This window comes from Notamacropus eugenii, chromosome 1 (genome assembly GCF_028372415.1).
Source record: "Notamacropus eugenii isolate mMacEug1 chromosome 1, mMacEug1.pri_v2, whole genome shotgun sequence".
Lineage (NCBI taxonomy): Eukaryota > Metazoa > Chordata > Mammalia > Diprotodontia > Macropodidae > Notamacropus > Notamacropus eugenii.
Genome location: NC_092872.1, coordinates 26728898 through 26749279, shown reverse-complemented (window position 1 = coordinate 26749279; position 20382 = coordinate 26728898). Strand labels below are relative to the sequence as shown.

The following is a 20382-nucleotide window of genomic DNA, read 5'->3' as shown; positions in this document are numbered from 1 at the left end:
ATGGCATACGGTTCTGCATGCTAATACACAACAAACACCAACTGCGACAATCCTTCATTATCACGGTTGCATGGTTGTCATTTGATCACCGCGGGCAATCTCTATAATGCTTCAAAAACACCTTAAGCTGGATTTTCTTACGTTAAGTCCAACATTACTGAACCACACAGCAGCAGCAGTCAATGGAGATTTACTGACCTGTCTCTGCTTCGCCGTGAGGGGAAGGCAGCGTTACAGCCGGCCACTGTGCAGACATGCATCTCTTTTAAGTGAACGTTCCTGTAGTGTAGCTTCACGCTGTAGGAGCTTTTGAAACTCTTCTTGCACACATAACATATCTTGGGGTCTGGGCTAGAACACAAGTCACCTTCTGGGGAGAACTTTTGGGGGCTGCCATAGTTCAAAGAGGATGTAAAACTGTCATGAAGGGCAGCCATACTAGCACTGCCTCCATTATATAGTCCATATTGGCTCATGTAAAACATGTCATATGTGGGATCTGTAAACTCTTCCTTCACCTTAATGACATCCTGGTGAGAGGGCTCATTGTGATTTTCATCAGGTCTTTCATTATTCATCATGGCTTTTTCATTCCCTTCACTGTGCATGCGGTCATCAGCCTCCATAGATTCCTCGCACAACTTTGGCTCAGAAGACTCAGACTCATTTTCATAGTCCCTCTCATGTTCTTGGTCTTCTGAAGTCATACTGTCTGCCCTTCTTATTTCTGTCCTGGAGAGACACTGACTCCGACTATGCTTGGAAAAATCTTTCACAGACAACCCTGGACTCATCTCGTCATGGGAATGGCAATGATTGTCATGGCTCATGTCATTGACCACAGCTCCGCTGTCATTGGGCTCATCATCTTCATCATCAAACTCATCAGCAGTATCAATAATTTCCTTTTCAATCTTAACAGGCATGCTTGACTTTCGAGGTTTCTTCTTGGGGGCCAAGTCAGCACTGGTTTCATGAGTGGCCATCACCATCACTGAGACTGCTGGCTCAGAGGGAGGTGGAGGGTGCTGCTCCACAGCACTGCTGGCTGGTATGATGGGGCTGGTGGGAAGTGAGGTTGGAGGGCTCACCATTTCTCCAGGAGTGAGCAAGCTTCTATAAAATGGAGGAACAGGCTGGACAGTCTTTAACCCAGAAAACACCAGTTGACTAGAGAGAGGAGTCTGTAAGACAGGGTCAAGTGGGGGAGTGGTAAAACCCATTGGAGGTCGGCCAGGGCTTGTGAGAGTGAGATTTGATTTAGTACTTGCTATGACGGGTGTAGCAGCTCCTGATGTAGCCCGGATTAAATCTTTGTCTCGGTTATTCCTTAGCATAGGCATGTGAAGGCGAGGATTGGGGTTTGCACTGTGGCGATTGCGACTTCGCAGGGAGCTGAAGACCATATTGCAGCCTTCGATAGTACATCGGTGTTTGATCTTCAGGTGAACTGCATTATAATGAATTTTGAGAGTACCTTTATCATAGAAAGTTTTTCCACAAGCATTACAAAACACTCTCCCTTTCCTAGAGGCTGAGCCCATCCTTCTCATTCGGTGAATTCGAAAGGAACTTTTTGTGTGCTCTGGTTTGACTAAATCGCTGATTGGGGCAGAAGTCTGAATGGGGGATACACAGGTTGGTTCTGTTTTGGGCTCCACATTGGTGATACTAGTCAGAGCATTTCTGTTAGGTGTTTGCTCATTCTTATAAGGGGTGGGGGAAACTTCTGACTCGCTGCTTTCATTATATTCATTCTGGGTTGAAAGGCTAGGCTCCCGAAGCCTCAGTCCTGGCTGCTCCAGCAACAAACCATTTGGGGGTAACCCAAGTAGTGGGGCAGAGACTGGATTGATGTACTGGAATGGAAGCAAGAATGCAAGGCTGTTGGGGATGTTTTCGAAATGATGAATGCTGGAAGGATTGCTGTTTTCCAGGTGAGCAAGGAGACTTGGACTCCTGGTGCGATTATTGCTTTCAATAAAAGTCCTTATATCTGAATCTGTCTTTGAAGATGGTACAGCAACGGCCTGCCCTTCTTTCTCTTGAATCGCCATCAGCTCTACAATGGATTTGGTTTCTCCAAACCGCAGAAACTGCTGAAGGGTAATAATCTCTTCTTCTCGCGACATGATGGCCCAGCGGTCTAGCACCTTGCCGGCAGCATCCTAGAGGCCACATCAAAGAAACAACAAAGACAAACACAAAAACTTATTGATTCTGCATAATTATTAAATTCAATTGAAGGTGCTCTGCTGTCTGCTCATGGAACAACGCGTGCAGAAAACACCATGCAAGCACTGTTAATTGAAGTCGACCCACAAAGCAAACTTTTCTGCCATGCAAATGTAGTCATTAGAGTCACAGTTAGAGAAACAGATTGAGTTTAATAATGTCAAGGCAAACAAAATTTAGACCACCGGGGCTCTGTGATCTAAAATGCCTTCAATACTGCTATTTTAACAACAGTGATCTATGTACTATGCAACTATTTAGCATACATTAGTATAAGACGTGAATTCTTGCTGCGCAACCCATGGTAAATGCAGAAAATGGTACCTTAATCCTTATTAAAGGGTGATACCATAGGTAGGAATTAAGTTCATTCTGTGGAATCTATTCTTTAAAGGTGGAGCAGACATTACAATGGATTCAGTGATAAAAAATTCTGTAAGTAAATCCACAGAATTTTGAACTAAAAGAATGACTAAAATGCCACCAAAAAATCCCCACCCATTAATCTAGATTGTGTGTCTGTGTGTGTGTGTGTGTGTGGGTAGTATTTTAGTATCATGTAATAAAAGGCAGCAGAAAAGGCAGAGTTTGTAAAAATGAAAAAAAATTAAAAAGCTGAGAAAGGTAGCGGTACTTAGAAAAAATTGATTAAAATCTTGCGATTTGGATACAAAAACATTTGACTTTAAAAATATTTTGCTATCCATGACAGTTATAGATATTTAAAAAGTAAACATGCACTAGATTTTAGGAAGCATAAATGTGTAAAAATGTTGACTCTTAACATCCACTTTGGATAGCAAAGGGAAAGTCCACTGAGAATACACATCAGTAATCACCAGACTATCTGTAGTTAAATATACATTAAAAAGCATTTCGCACTTTCATTTTGGCTGGTAACTATGAGATTTGCCTGGAGGTAGGACTTAAAAATTCTGCAGTGTAATGTCAGGCAATCCATTTCAGGGCGTATTGATAGAAATCCAGTCAAGCACATGAATGACTCCATTGTTTTCCGGGGCACTATTTCTTCTCACCAGTACAGGACACTTTCATCAACCCTGACCATTAGCTTAAAATGCCAGTTTTCTGTCCTACATTCTTCTGTCTCTGTGCTTTCAATCATCTACTTCTTGCCTATGGAATGGACTCCTTTTGCACTTAATTAAAGTCCTTCCCCTTCTTTCAAGGCCCAACCAAGGTTTCAGGTGCTCTCTGTTAACCCTGCCATGTCCATAATTCCTGATGAACATAATCCATCCCTTGCTCAGTGTATCTCTTCTTAATCCTTCTCACTCTCCTTTTTTATCATAGTTATTTAGGCAAATGTAAACTTCTTGAAGGCAGGGTTTGTGCCACAGAATCATAACTTTAGAACTGAATGGAATCTTAGTTTATCTAGCTCTACTTGCTGACATACAAATGAGGAAATTGAGACCCATTGTCCCAGGCCACATAGGGAGTAAAAAGCAGCAGGGTTGGCCTTTGAATCTCTGATTGTGAATTCAGAGTTCTTTCCGGTGTCTTCCCCAAGCTGCCTCTCTTCTGTCTCTATACCTCCAACGTCTAGGATGGGGCCTTTTACAAAGCAGATACATAAAAATGTTTGTTGAAAGATATATCACTGAAAGAGATGGTCTTCTTGAGTTCTGGATGCCAGGCTCTCTTTGGACAGTGGCTACATGGTTTATGTTACAAAAATAATCCTAACCATTTATTACTGTGTGGTTGTTGAAGTTTTACAAGTTCTCCTCATCAAAACCCTATGAATTGGAGAGTACGAGGATGATTATCCCTACCTCATTTTTACAGAAAAATAAAATGAAATACAGGGGAAGTAAAACAGTCATGGGATTAGGAATTTAAATTCTATCTCGTTAGTTATGTGGTTGTGAGAAAGTGACTTCCTTGTGGGCTTCACTTTCTTCTTACAAAATGAGAAAGTTTGGATGAACTCATCTTCAAGGTCTTTTCCAGCTCTGACATTCCATGATTCTAAAAGTAGTGGAGATCTTGGAGAGACAAGGGTAAGACTTCATTGGCTTAAAGATTTAGTCTAAGCATGTATATTTGCAGAATATCCATATCCATCTACATAAAAAAATAGATTTCTCTATTATCTATGAGTGAAAAAGAAGATGCCTATGTGGCTAAGCTTTCCAATCTCCCTATTATATCAGTCTATGAATCATTTTACAGCATGAAAATGATTTGCATGATATGGTCCAGACTTCCGGAATAAATCATTTCATATTCTAATATAATCTCAGTAGAAAGTCAGAATGGTATAGTAAGTAAACTTGGAGTCTGGAAGATCTAGATGTGAATTCTGCCTCCCAACACTTAAAAACTGCACAATACTAGGCACATTGTTAATGCCTTTGACCTTCATCTCCTCATTTGTAAAACAGGGATAATTTCTAGCACCTACCTCATAAGACTGGCCTACCATGAGGGTCAAATGAAATCATGAACGCAAAGTGCTCTGCCAACCTTACAGCGCTGTATAAACGTAAACGCTTTGCTTAATATTTACCAAGTCATGTTATCACTACTTCTATCTAGTTCAATTTAAGCCATGTTGAAAAGGAAAATTCTAAAAAGAACTGCTAAATTCTATTCATCTGGGGTGGATATTTTTTCTTAGCTTTAAGGCTTGAAATGTTCTTTTTATAAAAAAATATTTAATCCATTATCCATTTGATAGACTCTAGCCCTTTTAATTAAATAACAAGTGTGGGAATCTCTCTGACTACAAGAGTACCAGATTAGAAGTTCACAAAACATTCTTTATTCTCGTGTAATCTTATTGATTTTTATTTCTGACAATTTCTTATAGCATTTTTCCTCCCACAAACCATCAGTCACAGTCCACCATCTACATTTTTCATGACAAAATTTTTCAATCTATATTTTCTTTCTCTTCTCCCTAACAATTAATCCAAATATCAAAACTGTGGAAATGAACACATCAGAAAAACTGCAGCCCAACACACAGTGGTGGCTTAACTTTAAGAGTAGTTCCTAATGGATTTTATAATTGGTGAGATTCTCTTAAATATGCAAATCCCATTGGGTTATATCTAAAGATATAAGATATCTAAAATTTCCTTCTAGTTCCACATGATATATAATCATTAATATTTATTGTTCCCAAGTTTAACCATCCCACTTCCTTTTCATTTGCTACTAACAGCAGAAACATGTGAAAATATATACTTCTATGTACCCCTTCTCTCTAAAATACTAATGTACCTCTAAATACACACACGCACACACACACATCTATAATTTGTCTTTCTGCTTTTATCTCTGAGTGTGTCTACAAAGAACAGTAACAGCTAATCCTCTTTGGCTTGCCTCTCTCCTGGTTTTTTCTTGACCTATAGGTTAGTAGGAGATGTGTCTGGATGTGACCCAGAAGTTAGAATACATATCATCTCACTTCTGGGTCACATCAAAAACAAGTGATGGGCTCAGAATGATTATTTCAGATGATACGAACGGGGCATTCCATCAACTTAATATATTAGAGTGGGATACAAACACAAAGTTCACAATAACATTTATGAGTCAGATAAGCCCAGTTGTATGTGATGCGTCTGGTGGGGAGTCTGGGGGAGGTCTTCTATGAAAGGAAAGGAAGGTTGAGTTTTTATTACTTGAGAGACTTAATATGAGCACTGCATATGATATTTTTGAAGAGTTATAATTAATTCTAAAACCTTTCAATCTTTTCCACATTCTCCCACTCATTATCTATTTTAGTGATTGGGATAAGTCTATGCATATGAAGTAGACCTTTCAACTCTGAACTTTCATTCTGGAAACAGGTCACTCTTATACTTTTGAGGGGGGGTGTCTGTGAAAAGCTTAACATCTGTATCTTCTCCATTATTCTGAGTCAATTAATTTCTTTCCTTTTTTGTGCTACACTATTTTTTCTCTCTAATTTACTCCTTGGCACAACTAAGAAAGTATATGTACGCATGTGTGCTATAGTAGTAAAAGATTATACATATATATATATAGACACACATGCACACACACACACACAGAGATATATATGTATGTCTATATATATATGGAGATGAATAAAAAAGGCTAAAAAAAAGCAATGGCAGATTCTGGGAAATACTCAGGGAATGTTTTCGAGCACTGTTTTGATAATTTCTGAGAAACGCTTGAAATTACGTGGGAAAACAACTTGGCAGGCATATTTATTTGAGAAAATTGACATTAAACATGTATCTCTTGCAGGAAAACTGACTTACAGAGGTGCAACATCACATATACAACATATATGCAAGGAGTTTTGCTGAGGAAGTAAACACCATTATCCCATTCCCTGTACTCCTGAAACTGTTTTATGCAATTCTGTCTTTTGCAGCATTTCAGGGTAATGTTTCTAGGAGGCCAGCTGAAACAACTACAGTATCTGTAAGCAGGCTGGAATGGATTCATTCATACCATGATTATAACAAGTGGTTTAAATTAAAGCTCTACACATACGCACACAAAAATAAATAAAAATCAACATTTGTTTTTGGTAATGAAATCCCTACCTAATTTCCATGATTCAGGCACTTATATATTTTTCAGGATTTCTCAGGAGCATCAATTTACTTCTCAATAAAATGTGGAACTGCCACATACTCATTCTTAACCTGTCTGAGACAGTGATATTCTCAGGGGGGAAAAAGTATTCTCTGGGTGTTGCACAAAGGGGAGATATACCACCCCACAAACAAAGCAAGTGCATAGATTTTACTGGTTAACATTTAGCCACACAAACATGTTCCTGGAGGACATCCTCTATAAATGCTTTTCCCATCGACCCAAAGCTAGCTTTGTTAAGGAAAGTGCTTGCAAACATCAGAGAGAGGTAGACACTAGCTTGCTGCGATTATACAGCAGCTGATGCTAAATTCAATATGTCCAGCCTACAAAGAGCTGTGATTTAAAAGACTTTCTACCCCTACCCTCTTTTCCCAAAGAGAAATAAATGCTAACGGGGTCTATACTGCTCAGCGGAATGTTGGCGTATTCAGATGGATCCTGCATTAAATAATTTTCTGCCTAGAAATAGAAACCTTCTGCATTTTGCATAGCTGACATGGTACCATAAAAAAATAGATTTAAGAAAGCCTTCTATTTGTTTTCACCTAAGGACCATCATTCAAAAAAGGTTCCTTGTTACAAATACACAGAGCCTTATACCAGAGAGTGGGAACACTTTTCTCTTTCTTGGCTCCTTTCTACTGTACATTAACCCCATTATAAATCACTGTTATTATAGCATTCAAAATGCTTGACCTTGAAGAACGGTGATATAATGAGGTGAGGCACATCATAATTACTTGTGAAAAAATGTACAAAGTCAAGGAATGTCTCTCCTTGGATGAGATAAAAAGTTTTGGAGACTACAACATGTGAAAATGGTTGACAGCAGAAGGAAGAAGCTACCATTCAATGATGACAGAAGACTTTCCAGGTGCCCCAAAAGTTTAGATTTCTTTTGCTTTTATATTAAAGACAACTTTTCCTTTTCACTGTCTATATTTGAAAATGTTTTCTCAGTGAAAAATCTTTCTTAAAATATATATATATATATGTATTCTGTACATATGCATGCATGTAGGCATATATACAGACACACAGAGAGAAAATGATAAATTAAATATAGGTTCTAAAAAATGTACACTACTCTTCATCCCCATCCCCCACGCCCTCAAACACCCTACCTCTCCTCTAACTAAGATAACATTATTGGAATGCCAGGGCACTAGCTTTAAATGCTTCTTGTGATTTTTAAAACATATTGTTTGACTTTTGATAAAATATTCACTTTGTTATAGAATGCTCTTGATTATGGACCTGATAAGAATATATAATTCATAAAGTACTATCACTTTTTTCCCTCAGTAACAGTCTGTACAGCATTTTTATTTTAAAAATTATGATTATGATAGATCACTGTGGGGTTACAACATATTTAATCATAGAGGCTCCAGCTAAGCTCTATTAAAGGCCTGTCAGGATTTCCTCTCTATAGCCAGGATTTTTTTTAGCTGGTATAGATTAAAAACGACCATACAAGTTTTCTCCATGGACATGGGCTAGGAAATAAATAAATATGAGGTTATCAGTTTAAAAAAAGAAGAAATATCTTCTCTCTATATAAAGAAAATTATTTTTTTTGTTTCATTCTCTTTGTCAAATTATAAAACATTCTTCCCATATAGCTTGAACCAAAGTGTTAGAAAGGTTCTCTTATTTAAGGAGCTTAAGCTTTCTTTCCCCACCTACGAAGGCCAGAGTTCTAGTCTATTCAGAAATTGACTTTCTGTGTGACCCTGGACAAGTTCCTTCTGGTCTCTGCACCTCAATTTTCGCACCTGTATAATGACTGGGTTAAACTACACACTGTTTGGATTCCATCCATCTCTACAATTCTAGGATACCATGACTTCATATAAACCAGAGTGATGTGAATTTAGAAAAATCATGGTTGAAATCATTCAAACAATTTAAATGATTTCAGTATGTTGCCAATTTAAAAAACCCTAAAAACCTTTTTTAACTTTCCATCTGGGTGTTGTGAAGCTGCAGCCTCATCAACCTGAGAAGGGCCAGAAAATTTGCTCCTAAGGCCATCTTAAATCTTATTAAAGACTTTCTATACATTTTCACTGATTTCCTTGATTATTAGATAAATTCCCTCTCCCAGATGATTAATACTTAAAGGATAGTAGAATGATAAGATTAAGGATTCCGAAGGGGGAGCCTTCAGCTAATCCTAGTACTTCATTTTACAGATATCCTGGAAAGAGAATTAGAGACAGCCCCGTAGGACCTAGGTTTGAATTTTGGATGTCCTCATTTTACTACCTCTGTGATCTTGGATAAGTCACAAACTGCCCACTGGGCCTCAGTTTTCTCATCTGTAAAATATGAAGACTTGTTAAATTGTGGCACATTAATATCATGAATTATAGCAATTCAAGAAAAAACAAGCATGATGAAAATAATTAAATCTCGGAAGACTTTTATGAAATAATTTGAAGGTGCAAAAGCAGAGCCAGAAAAACAGAATACTTGTTCATTACAACAATAGAAGAAGAAAATTAATAGGGATGAACTGATAGATTGTCCTGATGAATACTTAGATGAAACAACTAAAAAATTATGGTTTTTTGTGGAATGAAATACATTTTAAAACACAGACATTTGCAAAAGAAGCCTAATTAGATATAGTGATGAATACAATTAAATAAATGAAACGAAATGGCTGGACTGAATCTCAAAAGTTTTTTCCAGATCAAAATCCTAACATAAGTTTCTGCTATTCATTTTGAAATTTAGACAGACACTACTCTTTGAGCATCTAGGTGGCACAGTGAATACAGCACCAGGCTGAGAGTCAGGAAAACATGAGTTCAAATGTGGCCTCAGATGCTTACTGCATGACCCTGGGTAAGTCATTTAACCCCATTTGCCTCAGTTTCCTCATTTGTAAAATGAGTCAGAGAAGGATTTGCAAAACATTCTAGTATCTTTGACACAAAAGCCCCAAATGGGATTTAAGGATCTGAGACTAATGAACAACAGACGCTTGCTATTTAGTTTATGTGAAAGCTATCCCTGAAAAACAGTCACCACGTAAAACAGTGCCTGCAAAATTCAGGGGGGAGAAAGCTAAAAGAAGCTGAGAGATAGATCTGGAAATTTCAGAAGGTGTCAACCCTCTATTTCTGGAGGGTAATGCTAATTCAACAAGGGAAAGTTACAGTCTTTTAGAAAACATTAAGACTCTACAATACACATATGTACATTCCACACCTATGTCAGCTAAATCTGCTAAAACAGTTGCTGAATCTTGACTTTTGTGGGTTAAATGTGCATGTAATTCTGTACAGCAGAAAGTACAAAAGAAAATGGAAGGCGAGGGATCCCAGTGGATTCTTTCTTGAATGTTTTACCCTGTATCCCCCAAGTTCTAGCTGGTGATTGTTGCTGAGGCTGTATGCACAATTAAAGTAATCTGTGCTGAGTGTTTTAGTATTAGATTTTAAACTCCTAGTGACCAGAAGTCAAGGGAACTTTTACTCATTTTCCCATAACATTCAGTTAAGTAGAAGTGTATAATTTTAGAATGAAAGTGACTATGCATCCAAGACAAAGCTCAGCAAACACCCCGAAATAATCCCAACATCAGTCGTACCTTTAGTTCACAGAATCTTCTAGGTTTTATCCATGTGACCAATATTCTTAATGCTAATATAGAGTTTCTAAGACTGATGTGGATGATTCTAACTCCCCCAGTCCATTCTAACAATCTAAAAGTAGAAAGAAAATTTTAACATATTCATTTGGTTGGTGGGAAGCAAGGGGAAAAGAAATGAGGGAGGAAGAAACTCACCAGATAGCTAAAATGGTAATGATAGTTCATCAAACATATTCAGGAAGATACCTGAGTGAGTGATTGGACAGAAAGATATATTAGGAGATTCAGCTGTGTTCTACTCTGGGTACAAGAGCAGCAGCAGAAGACAGAGATTAATTTCCTGCTTTAGCATTCATTAGGGAACTACACATTATTGCTTGTAATGCATACACAAAGGCTGTTGATGAATATCCTCTTTTGATTGCTAATATTCAGTTTATCTCTGAGCATGCAGAGTGTCAACACACATGTACAATTACATTTATATTACATAGACACACTTTTGTACATTCACACACAGGTTGTGTTTCTAAGTATATATTTTATGTCTCTGTACAGATGCATGCACATCATTTCCTAGACCTCAAAGTAAAGGAGAGTTTAAGTTGGTAGGTAACGGAGAAAATTTAAATAATTAGAAAGTACAAACATAATAAATAATCAGTACATATTATCACAACAAAAACTAAAGAATGTAAAAGGAGATAGTACTGAACACAAGGTAATAATAACTGTGTCTGCATGGCTTAATACCCTCTTGTCCCAGCAGTCCTGACTTTCCAAGCAGCCCACTTCTCCACATTAACGGTAGTCATTTGGAGAGCAGCAAACGTGCCATTAGAAGCACTTTTACAAGTGTATATTCATCCACCAATTAGCTTAATGTGGCGGCTTTCTGCATATTTTCTATCCAGGCTTGCACAAATCTTATTAATATTTCCCCCTAGCGCTTTGACAGATTACCTTGTCATTACGCATCCTGGAGCCTTTTAAACAATATGGGTAAACTACTGTTTGCGAGGTTAATGACAATTATCCCCTAATTACTGCATAAGTCACTCAGTCCACTTTATCTCATAGGCAGGGTTCTGCTCTGCGTATCTGCCATGGTGTCACTGTAAATGAATCTTGTATAGCTATGTTTATCTGCCATTGCCTTGTAAATTACACTGACAGAAGAATGAACAAATTACTCCGTGTCATCACTTAAATACTACTTCTGAAATTTAAAAAAAAAGGAGATGCCCAAGGCTTGAATTTTAGTGAGATCACAATTAGAACAAACATATTTAATGCTTATATTCAATTTCAGGACTGGCTGTACAGAATTTGGCAGTAGATTTGGGGGGCATAAAATGTGGGGGGAGGGTAGAAGAAAAATCCAAGAGAGGGGTGTAAGAGAAAAGGAAAAAAAATAAAAAGCTCTGATAATAGGAATCCCATCATGACTTTCTGGCAGGCTTTTCTCTCATTATTGAGCATCCACAGTGTACAAGGTTTATCAATTGTATTACTGTAGCAAGGGTTATCTGTTGCATTATTTTAAGAGATCAAGGTAGTGTTTTCTAGGGCCTCTTTCAGCCCATTCAGATTACGTCAGGATGAATGTATCTCTCTCCTCAGCTACAATCTTTTTCTCCCTATTGCTTGTAACCAACATAGACTTAACATGGAGAATCTATGTAACTGAGAACAGATAATATAATAAAAGGCCACAGGCTAAACTAATTTAATTAATGCACTTTAAAACATGATTAAAAAGGTTTAAAACCTTTCCAAAGTTGCACTCAAAATCACTTGATAATGCTTAAAAATGCATCAATGAAATTAGTTTTTAGTTCATTGCTTTATTGTGGTGCTTTCTTTTTTACATTTGTTCTGACACAAATGACAGGGATTTTTTTCAAAGATATGTGGAAATCTAAGAAACAGAATGAATGTAATTTCTAGAAACAAACTGGGGAAACTTGCTCTCAATTTGAATACGGGCATTTTGCAGATGGGCAAGTCAGTGAATATTTGAGGATTGGAGTTCTTAACCTAGGGTCTGTGAACTTGGTTGTTTTTTAAAATATATTTTGGTAGCTATATTTTTTAAAAAATAGTATCCTTTATAATCTTATATATTTTATTTTATGCATTTAAAACCATGATTCTGAGAAGGGGTCTATAGGTTTCACTAGACCCACAAAGGGCTCCATGACACAAATATGTTAAGAATCACTGATTGAAGGGGGCATCAAAGCCAATACCCAGGTTTCAGATAACTGCCATTTAATATGCATCTTAAAATATTTTGAAAATGAAAACATTAAAAAATGTTTCTGCTCTGATGCCACCAAATATGGGGGAAATGACTGGCATGCTCTGGCAAAGGGTGGCTGAACATAAGTAAGGGGATGACACCAATCTAACAGACCATTTTCAACTCTCAATTAGTAGGGTGAGTGGAAAGCTTTCATCAAATTGTCTTATGACTGCAACTTGTACAGGCAGGGTTGATGGCACCAATGATCATAAAGCTCTTTGGTGAGAACATGCATAGATACAGCATCTCTTGGTGCATTCTCTGAACAGTTTGCAAGAAAAAGATGTAGCCTAAAGGAAGGAAAGTGGAAAGCCAATGTTCATGGGCATAGCAGAAGGGTCTAATTGATTCTGAGTAAGCACTACCTCAAGGGCCTTGGTCCCAATAGAACTGATCTCACTGTCTGTCCTGTTAGTCAATGAAACTTCAGTAGGGAAGTCACTGCAAAAAATACATAAAAGTCTCAGTGCCTTTCTAACTACATTCCACCCCCCTCTTCTGAAAAAGAAAATGTGCACCTCATTAAGAAAGGTCATTATAGTAACTGTCAAGAGATTAAAAAATCATGGAAAGATTTCTAGCAAAAGTAAATTCTGAAATTCTGAACATTTCCTTGTAATCTCAAATTTGTTTTTGCTAATGGTATAGTGACTCTACTTAATGGACAAGTAGGTAGCTAGACAGCTAGATGGATAAAGACAGATAGATGAAGAGTGAAAATAAGCAATACTTTGGGCTACTAAGTCAAGCGTTTCAGGAGTAAAAATGAATACAATTCTGGCAGACACCTCTGAAAGGGGCAAATCAAATTTCAAAGATATTCAGATTCAGTCTGATAGGATAAATGAAAAATGATGAGAAGAAACATGAACCCTTAGATGGCATCTCATTGGAAAAATCAATCAATAAGTCATTTAATTAGCATTTATTAAGAACTTATCTTGGTAGATTCTGGGGGTACAAATGAAGTTGTAATTCCTTTAGCAGAACTTGGACCTCATAAAAATTTCTAATATCTAGACACTTTGAATTCTTTGAACATCCAATTTAGAAAAATTTATTTCATTCACAGAAGCTTTAGGAAAGACCATTTAATTTTTGCTTCAAAAAACTTTTTCTCAAACTCACAGAATTTTGGAGTTTTGGAAGGGAACTCTGTATCCACCTAGACCAGCCCATTCCCCAAAGGAATCCCCAGTATCACATGCTACACCATTGGTAATTTGTCCTTTGCTTGAAGACTTCCAGATGAGGCCTTCTACTTCCTGAGATAGCCTATTTCCGCATTTGTATAGCTTGGGAAATTTTTCTTCACCTAAAGCCTAACAGTACTCCTTTATGACTTCAAACCAATACCGAAATCCCTTTCTATAAAATGCTGATGTGATTTCCAAAAGCTTGCAGATCACAGACTCAAAGACAGAGGGCACAGTGGATAGATAAGTGGGCTTGATAACAGGAAAAGTCATCTTTATGAGTTCAAATCTGGTCTCAGACACTTATGAGTTATATGACCCTGGACAATTAAATTCACTTAACCCTGTTTGCTTCACTTTCTTCATTTGCAAAAAAACCTGGAGGAGGAAATGGCAAACTACCCCAAGAAAACCCCAAAATGGGGCGACAAAGAATCAGATATAACTGAAAAATAAAGTACCTCAGAGATCATCTAGGGTTAACTCTGCCTCCCTCATTTTAAAGATGGAGGAACTGATTGATGCCTGGAAATTTAAGTGACTTGTCCAAAGTTACACAGGTAGTATAAGGCTCAACCTGTGTTTTACATGTATAACAAATCTCATTGATTTCTACTGAAGAGTACATGAAAGTCAAAATTATATTTTTACCATTGACTGAAAAAGGAGAATTATTCACCTAATTTAAGAAAAGTACAGGAAGAGGCAACAGTATGGGGCCATGTGTTATTTGTTGACATGCCAATTTAGGACTGATGCACATCTTCAAATAACGTGGCCTTGCCTTCCAATTTTAAAGACTGTTTGAAGTTGGTGTAGTGTATGATGCTAATAAGGACAAGGTTGTAATTATGTTCTCCATGAAATAGTCCCATTCATATGGAGAAAAATTATTTCTCATAGGCACTGATAACACCTCATCTTTTAGCCAGCTTCTAATCTCATATCTACTACTGTTTATAAACAGGAGAAAAGAGACTGAAGGAAAGATGATGGAGAGATCACCTTCATCTCTACAACTAGTAACAATTAGCATGTGGTCATCTTTGCATAAGGAAAGCATATCCTTTGAAAGAGCTTGGCTTTCATAGGCCACATGTTTAAGGTTGGAGTCTGAAAACCATGAGGATCCACACAGGCAACACATGTGGATAAAAGAAATAATTGGAATGGGATGGTCAATATACATTTGGCTAAGGTGAATTTCACAATGATGGGTGTGACAACTGACTTCATGCTTTGTGTAACTGATGGGTGTTATCAAGCTACGTTGCTGGTGTTCATGTTTGAAAAGTTACCTGAAAGTTATATTTGTATACTTGGGAACACAGAGAAAGTGCACGTGTGTGTATAAACATTTAATAACACATATAAAAATCTGTTTTCTCCCAGAAATACTTTGTTATTACCTCATATAGGTAGCTGGATAATGTCCTAAAAGCCCTTCTTTTATGAGGAAAGAGATGGTTCCCAATTTGTTTGCCTTCAGAATTGTTTATAAAACTGGGAGAGAAAGGGGGTGTCTCATTCCATGAAATAGAAATAAAAAGGACAAAAGAGAGGGAAAATATGTAGAAGTCAAAGAATACGATAAAATGAATTGAGAACAGGTTAGGAGACAAGAGCCTACTAAGGTGCTTATGTCAGACAGTAAATGAAGAAGTATAAGTATAAAAGAATTAAAAAAACTTTATCTGAATTATTTTATCATAAAAGTAAAATATTTTTAAAACAGGAAATAATATCAAGAAATTTGGAATGCTAGTGAGAATTTTATGGTTAAAAATGAATCTATGTACATTTCCCCAAAACATATGTTATTCCAATGGATGGAAGTGAGAAGAATTAATACACATGTGAACGGGCTGTGCAGGGATAGGGAGAAAAGAAACCTAAAATTGACAGTAATCAATCTAACACAGAATCCTGTTAAGAAAAGCAGTGTGATAGGGAGGAACCACCATGGTAGAGTAGAAAGACAGACGGGCTCTAGCTCTTCCCCCATAGCCCATAAAATACCTGTAAAAAATGACTCTAAATAAATTCTAGAGCAGCAGAAGTCACAAAACAACAGAGTAAAAGAGATTTCTAGCCCAAGACAGCTGGGAAGGACAAAAGGAAAGATCTATCGCACTGGACTAGGAGTGGAGCATAGCCCAGCCTGGGCCACGCAGCAAGGACAGGACTGGAGCAGGATTCAAGGTGTGGGATCATGGGTATTAGCTGCAGTCCCCAGATTTCTCAACCCACAAACACCAAAGATAGCTTCAAAGGTCAGTGAGAAAGCTCTTTCACCTGGGTGAAACGGGAGCATGGTCTGATGCCAAACCCAGCCAAACCCACTGAGGCAGCAGCATCCACTTTTGGAGTCCCTACCTAAAGACTTGGGGGAATTGAGCCACTGATCTGGGTCTCAGTCCTGAGTGGTGGTCCTGGGGTGAGGAGGAGTACTTGCATAGTGGAGCTGGTGGAGGTTCTGAAGAAGGAATCCTACACTCAGATCCTGGGCAGAAAAAAGTGCTTGTGGTTGCTCCCAGACCAGAGCGTAGGCCAGGAAAGGAGTAAACTCCTCTCCCTTGATTGTGCCACCTTGGAAGAACTGAGAACTTTTAGGTCCCTATAGTATACCCTCCACTTGACAAAAAACTCAAAAGTCAAGAAACTGGAAGGGAAAATGACCCCAAAAAAGGGGAAAAAAATAAGACTATAGAAGGTTACTTTCTTGGTGAACAGGCATTTTCTTCCATCCTTTTGGATGAGGAAGAACAAAGGTATGCCATCAGAGGTATAAACATACACACACACAGCATAGTATGAGCGGAATATGAAGGGAGAATACCTAAAAAAATAAAATTTACTGTTGAATGGAATGTTCTAGGAGTAAGAGAAAGGGAGAGGTAGAATGTAGCAAATCATCTCACATAAAAGAGGGAAGAAGAAAGAGTTTCTACAATGGAGGAGAAGAGGGGGGAGATGAAAGAAAATAATTGAGCCTTAACTCTCATGGGATTTAACTTAAGGAGGGAATAACACACACTCAATTGAATATGAAAATCTATTTTACTCTGCAGGAAGGCAAGAGGGATGGGGATGGGAGAGGGAAGATAATAAAAGGGACAGCAAATTGGGGAAAGGGATAATCAGAAGCAAATGCTATTGTGGGAGAACAGGTCAAAGGAGAGAACGGAATAAATGAAGGACAGGATAGGACAGAGGGAAATTTGTTGGTCATTTACAACACAAATATTATGGAAATGCTTTGTTTCAGTTGTGTCTGATTCTCCATGACCTCACATGCGGTTTTCATGACAAAGGTACCAGAGTGGTTTGCCATTTCCTTCTCTGGCTCACTTTACAGATGAGGAAGTGAGGCCATCATGCTTATGTGACTTTCTCCGGGTCACTGAGAACTTGTATTTATTTGTATTTTTTGGTGATTCCATTGATATAGGGAGCTCCTGACAAAGAAATTTACCAATGCATAATGCCATGTATTTTGCAACCGGTAGTTTTAGAATTGCTGGGATGCTGAGCTGCTTTGAGCACAGAATAGCCTGGAGTCAGGAAGACCTGAGTTTAAATCTGGTCTCAGTATAGTTGCTATATAAGAATCACCAATTTTAATTCAATAAAATACAACAAAATTGCTAACACTACATAGCACATAACTTCATCTTTCTCTGATTATTCAGATGATATTTCCATATTTTGAAGTGATCGAGTTAGCAGTTTAAACATCAGTTACCATAACATTTAAAATATGTAGAAGTTCTGGTTATTAGAAGGCCAGATAAGAGAGATTACTTTAGATCATAGAGAGACAAGGTTTCCTTTCCCTGCTGGTCCTAATAAGGATGGAAAAAGAAGGGCAAGGTCTGTTTCATATGCGGGGGACGAGTCTTTCTTCTTCCCGAGTGGGACTGTTGTATCCTTATGCATCTCTCAGAAGAAGAGAACGTATCCATGTAGCAATTCTTTTTGGTATAATTATTGATTCTCTTGAACTACACGGCTCCACTCCTCCTTCTATCCCCAACGGTAGTAGCAGCCAAAGTATAATAGTAGCAGAAGCAGTGGTGATCACTTCAGATGTTCAAAAGCTCATCTAGTTCTTCAACCTCTGTCCAGGATCAAGAAAAGATGAAGACAGTAGTTCCTTTTTTAATGCAATGGAGAAAAAGGGGAGGGAGGGGAATTAAACCCATTGTTTTAGGTGGAATAATTCTTGCGTAAGATTAAATCTCCTGGAAATCAGGTCCCATGTCTACCTCACTTGCTTCCTAAAACATTTAGACTGTCATAAATAAATATTTATCATTTTAATGATGGAATAGTAATAGGAACAGACACCAAGAATGTAAGCTCCTTGAAGGCAGGGACCAGAGGAAGTCTTCCAGTGTATTGAGTCATGTCCTTTACAAAGGATCATGAAAAGATAAGCACAAGAAGATTTACAACGAGAAGTTGTGTTTGAATTATAAGCTATGCCAGTGAAGAAAGCATCCATGTACAAGTAAGTACACAGATTCATGGAAATGTTAATGCGAATAGCAATAGCCATGCCAAAATATGGCAGAACACTCTACTTTTTACAAAGTCTTTTTTCTCTGAGAGTGTAAAGTCAAGGACAGCCAATCTTGAACCAACAGTGGCTGATAAAGCAGCTTTACTGCTGCCTTTCAACTTTCACTTTTTAATAACAAAGAATCAATATGGGGAGGTTTACAAACCTCTTGATTTTGATTTTGTATTTAAAAAGTGTGAGGTGGAAAAAAGTCTGAAGTGGTGTATTAAACTGGTTTGTCATTTGTCCCGCAGAACACATTTTATATCCTCTTTATTTATGGTAGCCTGCTAGAAACCTAAGATAAATTACAAAAAAGGAAAAAAGTAATCAATTCAGCATTTTGTTTCCAAACCAATCCACCCAGTATACGTAGAAGTACATATTCTTCTTTTAAATGAGTACTCTACACTTCAGAGCAGAAATCACCTCTTTAATGCAAGTTTTAAAAGGTTTCTACACACATGCATTAACCTGACGTCTTTCTTCAAGGATCCATGATTCTCTCATGGTGGGTATACCCTCTACTGACGCTGATTACAAAACCTCCATTCCTTAGGAGACAGTATTTATGATTTGCTATATTCAAGGAGAAATCATCCATCAATGGCTAGCCTTCTGGTGATGAGCCCTTCCAAATTCAGGCAGACTGCTGATAGCAGATAGCCAATCTGCTATCAGACCTTTCCCACCTTCTAAAATTTGTGATCCATTGGTATAGTCTCCAAGAACTCCAAAGTACCTTCATGCCTTCATGAAGTATCAAAGGTGCATTTTGCTGTAAGTCACTAAAAAAGAACAATGTACATTCTTGTTCCAATTGGTGTGAACAGCCTAGATAAAATTTGAAACGTTGCTAATATCCAAAGTGGGGAACAAATCGTACTCTTGTATAGTTTTCTGTTGGGAATACTGACTGTCAATCAGCTAGCTGTACAGAAGAATCGAAGTTGCTTGAGGGGAAGCTAACTAAAAAGCTGTTTCACCAGGTTTCACTTACTTCACAACAGGAGGCTAAGATTCACTAAGTCCATTATTTGGGGGAAAGAACAGTCCTTCATCAGGGAAATACCATTTATTTAAATTAAAGCAACTAGAAGATCAAATGAGTGTACAGTGAAACAATTTGTGTATTGTCATTCCCCTGCCTCAGATTCAGAGTTGGAAGGGACCATAGAAATAAAAACAGCTTCTTTTAAAGCCCAAAGATGGAAAGTGACTTACCCAAGGTCTCACAATTAAATAAGTAGCAGAACTGAGATCTGAGTTTAATTTTCTGAACAATTAAGTACATCTTGTATAATAAATCTTACTCTTCTTTACAAAGGAAGAGTCCCCATATTTTTAAAAAAGAAAGTATATTTCTCACAAATAGAAAAGCACAGGACACCAAAACAACTACTGATGTACAGAGAGGTAATTTTTTTGGCAGTTTGAAATTACATCATGTTGCATTTTATAAACATCCTGGGAGTTTCCGGAGCTGGTTAAGTAACTTGGTAAGTAACTGTTGCTTAGGTCGCCAGCTGCTGAATTTGTTTTTTGTCTTTAGGGTAAGCTAATCACAGTTAAGTTTTATTTGGGAAAATTAAATGCTGTGGGCAAATTGAAACCTGGTGGTCTGTGCTCACCTGGAGCCAATGAAGAGGACCACACCTATTTCTAAAATTCACCGACCCAATAACATTATAACGTACTGCAAAAACACCACCATGAACAGCAGGAGGCTGCTGAAGCAATAACACCGGGGCACCCACTCACATAGCAACAAAGGAAACAGCAGACAAACAGTAGCAACTACCCCAAACACCAGGCTCGTGTTAGTTTAGACCTTACCCTGGCAAGAGTAAAG

General features: G+C 37.8%; 1 protein-coding gene across 11 annotated transcripts in view; it reads right to left on the bottom strand.

Moving 5' to 3' along the window:
- The window catches only part of BNC2 (basonuclin zinc finger protein 2), a 512918-nt gene that overhangs the window by 26743 nt on the left and 465793 nt on the right, over window positions 1–20382 (bottom strand). For all 11 annotated transcript variants that reach the window (XM_072655796.1, XM_072655875.1, XM_072655805.1 and 8 more), the window contains one exon: window positions 199–2168. In XM_072655796.1, the coding sequence (XP_072511897.1) occupies window positions 199–2168 (1970 nt within the window). The remainder of the gene's footprint in view (window positions 1–198; window positions 2169–20382) is intronic.